The following is a 10,555-nucleotide window of genomic DNA, read 5'->3' as shown; positions in this document are numbered from 1 at the left end:
GCAGCAAAAAAAAAAAAAAACTGCCAGTAGCAAAATAAAAATAAAAAAAACTGAACACAGCTAGTTTATTGTTTTATAGAAATAAATTCACAAACCTTCAATATCTTTTGAAGCAGACTTTGTAATATCCATAGTGAACACGTTTTTCTTTCATTTTAGACTTTTGTAAAATACAAATTCTAGTATTAATCACAGTTATCAACAGTATTAAAACTAACTAATTGAATCTTAAAAATGCATTCATGTACCTTAACTATTAACAAAAATGTATCTTATTAGTGTATCACTCGGCTGTAGATCCTCAAATCATCTCTGAATTGGTGCTGACTCTGTCCTTCCTTACAACACACTTTGTGTGTGTTGTAAAGTAGTCACCACTCCAAGCTCACTCCTGTGATGGACTACAATCTCATATATAGTTTACTCATTTGTATTGAGATTGTAGTCCATAACAAGAGAGCTTGGAGTGGTGACTACTTTACAACACCCACAGGGACCAAAGGGTACAAAAGTAGTCACCCTCCAGAAGGAAGGACAGTATCAGCACCAATTCAGAGATCATTTGAGGACCTACAGCCGGGTGATACACAAATATGGTTTTTTTAATAGTTAAGGTAGTTGAATGTATTTTTAAGATTTAACTCCGGAGTTTACTGTCGCTTTATTAACCAATAGCGAAAATAAGACAGGAGTTTATTACAACCCAAGAAACATACCTGATAATCCTGACTTAATAAAACAACTTTAATGTAAGAATTGGGGTGTACAAATATTTTGCAAATCTTTTAGAACTAATAATCTTTATTTTATAAGGACTGGACTCCGGTTTAATGAAATCACCTAGGAAAAAAAATAAATGCATAAAATAAAATTACTCAAAATGTTTCTGGTTTCCTATCAGCCTGTTCTGTCCAGAGACTGCCGGCAAGCCAGCACTTTGAAGATTTTCTCTGAATTAATTCCTGAGAAACCAAAGATGCATATGGAAGTTTATATGAGACCAAGAACAAGGCTACTGGCTCCCAGATGTTAAGAGCTGATACTTTATCTTGCTACAAGACATCTTTAAAAGAAATGGGGTGAACGAGTTCTGCTTTTTCATGTTTGACTCGCAGGACCAAATAAACATTTTACAGAAGAGTGAAAAGCAATATTTAGTACTCCGATCTGACCTGAGAAGCTGCTGGAGAATTGGCGATTTCAAAGAAATGTATTCCTATAACAGCGGTTCCCAAACCAGCGCTCTGGGACCACTGACAAATCATGTTTGCCAGAGGTCTTCACTAAAATGTGAAATGATTGGTCTCTTTAGTTTAAAGAAAACCCAATCATGAGAAAAATATGTAGGCTGACTTTAAAAAGCTCCTATGAAAAATGCTAGTCGCCTGGCTTCCTCTGCTTTTAACATTCTATTATTTGAAAAACTGGAAAAAGTGTAGAGCCAGAGATGTCAGAACTCTTGGTGTGCATGCTTATTCCAGGTCAGAGACTGCAAGGGCCTGTTCACACCAGATGCAGTGCGTTCCGGCCCGATTCTGTCTAGAACACACTGCCTATCATTGCTGCCAGCTCACTTTTTGATGGGGCAGGAGGGGGCGTGGCAGGACCATTGAAGTGAATGGCATCGTAGCCGCTCCCTCTGGCCGCAATGCTGCAAGCACTATTTTGATCGCACCGGACCGCAGGCATAATGTGCCTTGCGATTCCGTGTGGCCGATCGCATTGCGGGGCTAGGGTGGCTATGGTGCCATTCCCTTCAATGGCCCGCCACACCCCCTCCTGCCCCACGAAAAAGCGAGGATGCGAGGCAGTGCGTTCTGGCCAGAATCAGGCCGGAACGCACTGCATCTGGTGTGAACTGGCCCTTAAAAGCAAGTCGTTTTTTTGTTTTTTGGTAGCCTACTCATTTCTGTCTCCTCAGGGCACCTTGTTCAACATATTTTGCAATAATTTTCCCTAAAATATGCATGAGGCATCTTTCAATGCTCATAGCAGGTGAGTGAGCCTGTGAATTCAGTTGTAGAGATCTCATCACTGCCCTTCTTGGAAAACAAAACAAGCAGATATGTAACTGTACTCAGTAGCAACTATGACTTGACTAATATTTACAAACATTTATGCCAAGTTTCCATAACAGCACATCATGTGAGTGTATGGAATTGCAATTCCTCAGTGTAGATTTTACAGTAGCACCCACAGAGATTAGAAATGTTAGGGGGAAAAAAAAAAATCCCATCTGTGTAAACACATTATTTAAAAGGTTATTAGGATCTCATTCACTCAGGGAAATTAACACATTCAATTAGATCCATTTATAAGCACCTAGAAAGCCTCCCTAAATGCATATATTAGCGTCTAACCATTGATCAATGGGTTCATTCACACGTTGCAATTACACAAGCTTAGCCACAGTCAGTTTACCTTTGTTGAGAAAAAAAAATTGAAGTCTGGTGTGTCTAGGATCCGAATAGAATATCTGTATGCTGCAGAGCGCATGTATACTTGTGTAAGTTCACCTAAACCCACTTTAAAGCATGAGAGTCAAAATACAAGAAAAAGTGCTCTGGAAGGCATAAAAGTTGTGTATACTTCCCAGATAACCTCTCCTGCATTTAGAAAAGCTAAACGCAGGAGTGCATGTGTGAATGAAACCTAATAAACTTCTGAAATGTTTATATTTCTGACTACCTTATTTTTAAAGGTACACGTAATGGCCAATGAGTTCCTCAAAGTCAAATCAGTTAAAAAGTGAATAAATACAGGTGAAACTCGAATAATTAGAATATCGTGCAAAAGTAATTGCAGTAAGTGCTGCAAAAGGGGCCCAAACCAAGTACTGAGTACATATGCATGCTTGTACTTTTCAGAGGTCCGATATTGTTCTATGCACAATCCTTGTTTTATTGATTGCATGTAATAATCTACTTTTTTGAGGTTGTGGATTTGGGGTTCTTGGGGTTTTCATGAGCTGTAAGCCATAATCATCACAATTATGACAAATCACGGCTTGAATTATCTTGCTTTGCATGTAATGAGTCTATCTCATATATTAGTTTCACCTTTTAAGTTGCATTAGTGAAATAAATGGACTTTGCACGATATTCTAATTATTCGAGTTTCACCTGTATAAAGTATGTCTAGTAAGGTGCTCCTACAGCCTCATTTGGTTCAATGTATCCACTTCCACTGGCCTCACCACACATGCTATTGTCAGGAGGCCATACCAGACTCAGCGAGACTCTTCAAGGTGTGGGGTTTAGTGGCGATTGATGAACACACACTATATATATTTAAGTCAATTTTTGTTGAATTTTCCCTGAGAACAGAGAAGGGACTTTCTACAATGGAAATCTTGACAAAAACAGAAGCTTCAATTCACACAGCAAGAAAAGAAGCTCCAAATATGTGTGCTGCCAATAGAACAGAAGCACGGGAGGATTAAGTGTTGGGAAAGAGAATGATTCAGTTCCTGAGAGTCAGTTTGAGTAATGTACAGTGGCTGATAGAAAAAGGAAACATATCTGTTTCCTCACACAGTGGGCTAAGCTAAACTAATCATCTCCTCCTGTTTTCAGTCTTTTATGTTTCTGCTGTGATCAAAGGCTCTCAATTCAGGGCTAAACAGTTCTTCATTGAACTACAACTTCCAGCATCTTCTGCCAGAGTAATACATCAGCGTACTTCCCACATGCATCCTGATATCTCCTAAACTTAAAGTGACACTAAACTCAGGAGTTAAATCTTAAAAAAAACATTCAAGTACCTTAACTTTTAACTAAAATATAGCTTATTTGTGTCAGTCGGATGTAGATCCTCAAATCATCTTTGAATTGGTGCGGACACTGTCCTTCCTTCTGGAGGGTGGCTACTTTTGTTCCCCACGGTCCCTGTGTGTGTTGTAAAGTAGTCACCGCTCCAAGCTCACTCCTGTGATGGTCTACAATCTCACGTATCGTTTACTAATTTGTATCGAGATTGTACTCCATCACGGGAGCAAACTTGGAGCAGTGGCTACTTTACAACACACACAGGGACTCTGGGAAACAAAAGTAGCCCTCCTCCAGAAGAAAGGACAGTGTCAGCACCAATTCAGAGATGATTTGAGGATCTACAGCTGAGTGATACACAAATAAGGTCCAGTATTGTTAATAATTAAAAGGTACTTGAATACATTTTAAGATTTAACTCCAGAGTGTAACTTTAAAATTCTTTCCCCAATACTCTCTTTTTAACACAGTGGGGTTACCCGTTGAATGATACTGACGGTCATTCAACCTGGAAATGGAATGGCAATGGTGGGGGATTTGAGAGACCCAGTGCTTGAGTGGAGGTGCGTATTGCAGGAGAAGCTTACATTTTTTTTTTTTTTTTTTTAAACCCGCTGGGCAATTCACGTTTTTATTTCCAAATCCTAGAACTGGTCTGTAAAACACACAATTGCAACTGCACCAAATGATCCTACAATAAAAAAAAAACCATTATACACTTCTATAGTTTAATAATAAGAACTCATCAACCCAATGGTTTTTGATGCATTTAAGGATAAATAGAGGTTGATTAAATGGAAATATAGGAAAAGTTAACATGTGTTCAAAATTACTACCCAGCCTAACCATTGTTTCAATTCAATTTTCCATCTAAAAAAGGTGCTTCCGATCCCAGGACATGGACCATTACTTAGTCCGTGTATCATCTCATTTCAAGACCATGTCACCAATCAATTATCAGCAGTAATTGGGATAGTCATGTAGGCAGTTGCCATATCTGTAAGCTGTTAAATCCAGATGTACCGAGCCCATCCCTCATCTTGAACCCTGCTTTCACAGGGCTGAAATCCTGATCAAAGATGAACTGTGCCTGTAATCACTCAACACAAATGGGTGAAAATCTGAGCTTCCAGCAGATAATAGCTACAGCTGCCCATGTTGCTTTGTTTCTAGTCTAATCACTCGTTCAGTTTACTAAATGAAGCTACCAGTTAACATAAAGAAAGCCAACCAAACATGGAGCACATTTCAAAGCAATGAGAAACAAGACTTGAGCACTGTGGGTATTTTCTTACAAGCATTACTGCAGAGGTAGTCAATTACAAAACATTAACAGGATTCAAAAACAGAGCTTATGGTATTCGCCCCCCGTGCACCTTCCCCCAACTTTTCGATCATGATTGATAACACAACTATCCAACCCTCCCCCATGCCAAGGTGCTAGGTGTCATTCTTGACTTGGACCTTACCTTTCTTCCCCATATCCAATCCCTATCCAAATCCTGCCCCCTTCAACTTTGTAACATCTCCAAAATACTCTCCTTCCTCACCAATGAAACCACAAAGCTGCTCATCCACTCACTTATCTCTCGTCTGGACTATTGCAACTCCCTCCTCATTGGCCTACCTCTACACAGCCTATACCCCCTTCAGTCTATCATGAATGCTGCTGCTAGACTCATCAACCTAACCAACCGCTCAGTGTCTGCAACCCCCCTCTGTCAATCCCTCCACTGACTTCCAGCCCCCTCTGTCAGTCAATCCATGTCCTGGCTTCAAATAGCCCAAAGGATAAAATTCAAAATATTAACAACCACTTACAAAGCCATCCACTACTCTGCCCCCTGCTATATCTCAAACCTTGTCTCAAAGTATCACCCTAACCGTCCCCTCTGCTCTTCCAAAGACCTCCTGCTTTCCAGCTCCTTTGTCAACTCCTCCCATGCTCGCCTCCAGGACTTCTCTAGAGTCTCTCCCATTCTCTGGAACGCCTTACCCCAACCTGTCCATCCATCTCCCACTCTGACTGCCTTTAGGCAACCACTAAAGACTCATCTCTTTAGGGAAGCCTATCCCACCTCAAACTAACCACTGAACTCTTTCTCAAACAATTCATCCCCACACCGCTACCTCCTCATGCATCACTTGCCCCTCCCTCTTAGATTGTAAGCCCTCAAGGGCAGGGCCCTCCTTATCATCTTGTCTTGAATTGCATTGTAATTATAATGTCTTCCCTATATTGTAAAGCGCTGTGCAAACTGTTGGCGCTATATAAATCCTGTATAATAATAAATTAATAATCCAGTCATATTCAATCTCTTTGCAACCATTGTTTGTATGTAATTAGTCATACACACCTAGATAATTGTAAGTGCACTGAGCAGGTTTAAATCATTCCATAATCTGATCTATGTTTAGCCAAGTTCGTATTCTCTAAAGAAGACAGTGACACAGGAGTAAGCATGGCAAAAAATATGTCAGGGCATTCTTCTTTTGTGAAGGGCTTGTACTGTGTTTTACTGAGATTTCCCTGTTTGTGTGTTGGGTAGTGATTTAGTTGGTATCCGCAGTTCCTTAGCATGGTTAACCTAATGTCTAAACCAGGTAATAGAGTATTTCATGTTGCAGCACACTGTGCCAACCACTGACTTGAAGAGCATAGAGGCCTGAAGCAAGAGGCCAAAGTCTGTAGTGCCTTAGGCTCCAAGCAAACTGCTAACTATGCAGTTAAAATACATATATCTGGCTTATCAGACAAATCCTTTCACCTACGTTAACAGTTCAGTATTGTGATCCAGCCACCTTTGCCAGATAGCATAGTCAGGGCTAAAACCTCACTTGGCTGTAGTGTTGCTCTATGTGTTGCAGACTGAAATCAACTGCTAGGAGGCACAGTTTTGGTAGAAGGGACTTGATTGTGCCCTCAAAAAAAACAAAAAACTATTTTCTGTTTCTCCTTGCATTTTTTTTTTTTTTGTATGTACATTTGGAAATGGCGCGTTTGGGGTGCCATTGAAATGAATGGCACTGCAACGCACCTCACCCAGCAGAAATTGTCAGGCCGAAACCAAAAATGACTTTTTTACCATTCTTTTATAAAAAATTTTTTATAAATGATTGCATTGTTAAAATAGCTTCAGCTGAGGAATGACAGCTGCCAGTGGCAAGATTTTGGAGACCACAACTGAATGTAAATACAGCAGGTAGTGGGCTTGTACAATAACCAGTCTGCTAGTGGCCATTTTAAATTGCAATAGCAGGCTGGCTGTTGCACCCGCCCACTGCTTGCTGTGCCCTCCTCCCAGATTGGAGGAGAGCGCTATGGGATCCAACCAACTAAGAACTATTCTCATTATCCATTATCGATTAGTTGGTTGCGGCCCTAGTACAATTTGCATAATGCAGACTTATCTATGGGGGTTCCCCATCTCCAGTGCTGACAAGTGTGCACTATTTCTTGCCACCATTGCCATATTCTCTGCTTTCTTTCACATCCGATGTCCTATTTCTGCCCTGTTGCCCGACCACTGATGATGTAACTACTGGGCAAGTGCATTGCAAGTACATGGCAAAACACGTGACTTCATCAGGGGTCTCAGGGGTTTTCCTTGAGACTTTTTATTGTCTATATTGCTTTTTTGTCTTTGTGTAGATATTTTATATGCCTCATTTGTTTGAAGGCTCATATATGTGACTCACTTATATATGTTTCAATTTATTAGATATGTATGATTATTAGCTCCTCACAATATTGTTTTTCACATTTTTTAGATATGTAGTTATATCCTTGGTAGCTCTTATTTCCACATTACACTTACTGGCGCTGATCACCTTTATTGTTTATGTTTGGTGTCTATTTATCCAACGTGACCCCGTCTTTTGTATTTTACCAAAGATTTGGGTAATACATGTTTCATAACATAATGTAGGGAAAACAGGTTTTTTTTTTTTTTAAACAAATTTGGTATGTTTTTCGCTATATAGTAAAAAATAAAAACCCCAGTGGTGATTAAATACCACCAAAAGAAAGCTCTATCTGTCCCCAAAAAATGGTATAAAATCCATTTCAGTACAGCGTTGCATGACGGAATAAATGTCAGTCAAGCAGTGCTGAATACTGAAAAATGGCCTGGACAGGAAGGTGGTATAAACACCCTCGTCAGTAAGTGGCTAAGGAAGGTATTTTTTTTTTCTTTTTTATCCAAATAATAAAAAAAAAAAAATCAGGCAACTAATTGATTATGAAAATAATCATTAGTTGCAGCCCTACATTGCACTGCTCCCCATACTACAGGTCTGCTTTAAAAGGAAACATGTTGTGAAATACGGGGGCTGCAATGGCTGAACGCTCATTTTCAATATTCTAAATGTCTGGCTGTCATACCAACCTTCTTATGTCAATACTTTAACTCACTGGAAGTATTCAGATAAAGATTACCAAGTTAGCTCAACTTTCCTGATGTGCATACTTGTTACAGGTCAGTGACTCAGAGCGCACTGAAGCCAGGGAGTCAGAATAACTGCCAGGGACCTAGAATTTTGGCTGAGGCACCTAGCTCAAAATACATTAGCAGCAGCTTCCCTGGTTTGTTTTCAGGAAAGGAATGAGCAACACGGCTTGGGCCAGCAACACACAGATAAAGCTGTTCCTTTACTTTCCCACTTTGTAAGGATGTTCAGAGTGCCGCCTCTCCCTCCTTAGTCAGACCTCTGCTCTGCATTAAATTGCAGAAAGTCAAAGCTCCAGTCATTATTGCCAAATTATTATTATTAAATCATTATGCCCAAAGGATAAAATTCAAAATATTAACAATGACTTACAAAGCCATCCACTACTCTGCCCCAGATATATCTCAAACCTTGACTTAAAGTATCACCCTAACCGTCCCCTCCGCTCTTCCAAAGACCTCCTGCTTTCCAGCTCCCTCGTCAACTCCTCCCATGCTCGCCTCCGGGACTTCTAGAGTCTCTGCCATCCTGTGGAGCTCTTTACCCCAACCTGTCCATCTATCTCCCACCTTGACTGCCTTTAGGCGATCCCTTAAAACTCATCTCTTAAGGGAAACCTATCCCACCTCAACCTAACCACTGAACCATCACGTTCTCAAACAATTCATCCCCACACAGCTACCTCCTCATGTATCACTTGTCCCTCCCTTTTAGATTGCAAGCCCTCTAGGGCAGGGCCCTCCTTACCATCTTATCTTGAATTGTATTGTAATTATAATGTATTCCCTATATTGTAAAGCGCTGCGCAAACTGTTGGCGCTATATAAATCCTGTATAATAATTATTATTATTATTATTCAGGTACAGGCAGTCCCCTGGTTACAAACAAGATAGGCTCTGTAGGTTTGTTCTCAAGTTGAATTTGTATGTAGGTTGGTACATTTTTTAAGTGCACCTCCAGTCGAAAAAAAAATTTTCGTCTTGGATAGCAGTTTTTTTTGCTGTGTGCGCCCCTGTTCAGAAGATTTTACCTCTCTGTCACTGTAACAAATTGGATTTGGAAAATTTTGGGTTGTCATGGAAACAAGGATTGGTGATAAAGCTTCAGTGGAGACACCTTTTTCCCCATGATCACTCTTACAGGAGTGAATTTCCCTTCCTAGGGGTAGATTTCCTCTCACTTATTGTTGTCTCAAGGACGGGAAGTGAGATTAAATCTTTCTAATGAGGATACAGATAGCAGTTAAAACCTCATAGTGACCCAGACGAAGAGGCGGGCACCACTCTTCTGCAGAGCCAACTTCCTGTAATGTACGTACAGGACTATGAACCAGACCCAAAAAGGTGGGCACTCCTCGTCCACACGAGTGCGGTAGCATTACAAGTACTGAAATGCTGCGCGGTACACTTTGGCTGCAGCCTGGGACCCCCTGCTGTACAGTAACAGCCTCCGTTTGTGAGTAGGGGTTGTATGTAAGTAACTCGGGGACTGTCTGTACTTCCTCTAGTAGTAAATAAAAATCACATTGAATCATTTGTAACAAACACAAAAGGAGACCAAATTGTGTTTTTGGTATCTGCCTGAAGATCGGCTTTAAATATAGGACTGACCACACTGGTGCACGGGTCGCTCACAGCAACCAATCAGTGATCCTTTAGATTAAACAAGGTATCTGACTGCCATGGCTTCATTTTGTGTTTTTTCTTCCCTTAGACAGATTGCACAGATCAGCAGCTCACCGGGCATATGAATTACGGTGTCCTTTGCATGGCTGGGAGGATCCTCCAATTCTTCCTTAGTGTTTCCTATCTCACCATAGTAAAGGGCAATTCCTAATTGCATTATGCGAATGAACATCGGGAGTTGCTGGTCGGTAAGGGAAAGTTTCAGACTGTCCACCATTGTGTGAATCTAAAACAGAAAAAAAAGATGGAGAATTCAGTTCTACAAAGGACACACATGCCACCCAAACTTAAAGGAACCTGTCAGCATACATATATGAATGTTTTCCATTTTTTTATTTTATTTAAAGTTTACTTAAACCCCAACAACGAACTCTTCTTACTTGCTTCCTTTTTGGTATGTTAAAAAAGAACTCAGGGCATAAATATTCTTAACTCTTGCTACCCTCACAATGCAAGGGTTACGTGCTCATTTTCATCTAGGGCTGGGAAAAAAAAAAAGAAGGATACGCTCACTTGAACCTCAGAGCTGGCTGGCTGGCTGTTAGACCGATCCCTGCAGCATGTCTCCTCCTCCGCTCCAATGATGGTATGTGCCTCGCCGCCCCCCATGTCCAATACACTGTATACAACATGAAGACTCACAGGACCTTAGA

At 40.6% G+C, this 10,555-nt stretch overlaps 1 protein-coding gene across 5 annotated transcripts in view; it reads right to left on the bottom strand.

Annotated features, from left to right (window-relative positions):
• The window catches only part of VPS13B (vacuolar protein sorting 13 homolog B), a 761,266-nt gene that overhangs the window by 683,815 nt on the left and 66,896 nt on the right, over positions 1–10,555 (bottom strand). For all 5 annotated transcript variants that reach the window (XM_018559352.1, XM_018559343.1, XM_018559336.1 and 2 more), the window contains exon 6: positions 9,957–10,128. In XM_018559352.1, the coding sequence (XP_018414854.1) occupies positions 9,957–10,128 (172 nt within the window). The remainder of the gene's footprint in view (positions 1–9,956; positions 10,129–10,555) is intronic.

Source organism: Nanorana parkeri, unplaced genomic scaffold (genome assembly GCF_000935625.1).
Source record: "Nanorana parkeri isolate BGI_ZX_2015 unplaced genomic scaffold, ASM93562v1 scaffold16, whole genome shotgun sequence".
Classification (NCBI taxonomy): Eukaryota; Metazoa; Chordata; class Amphibia; order Anura; family Dicroglossidae; genus Nanorana; species Nanorana parkeri.
The sequence above is the reverse complement of the archived record's forward strand: the minus strand, read 5'-3'. Positions and strand labels throughout refer to the sequence as shown.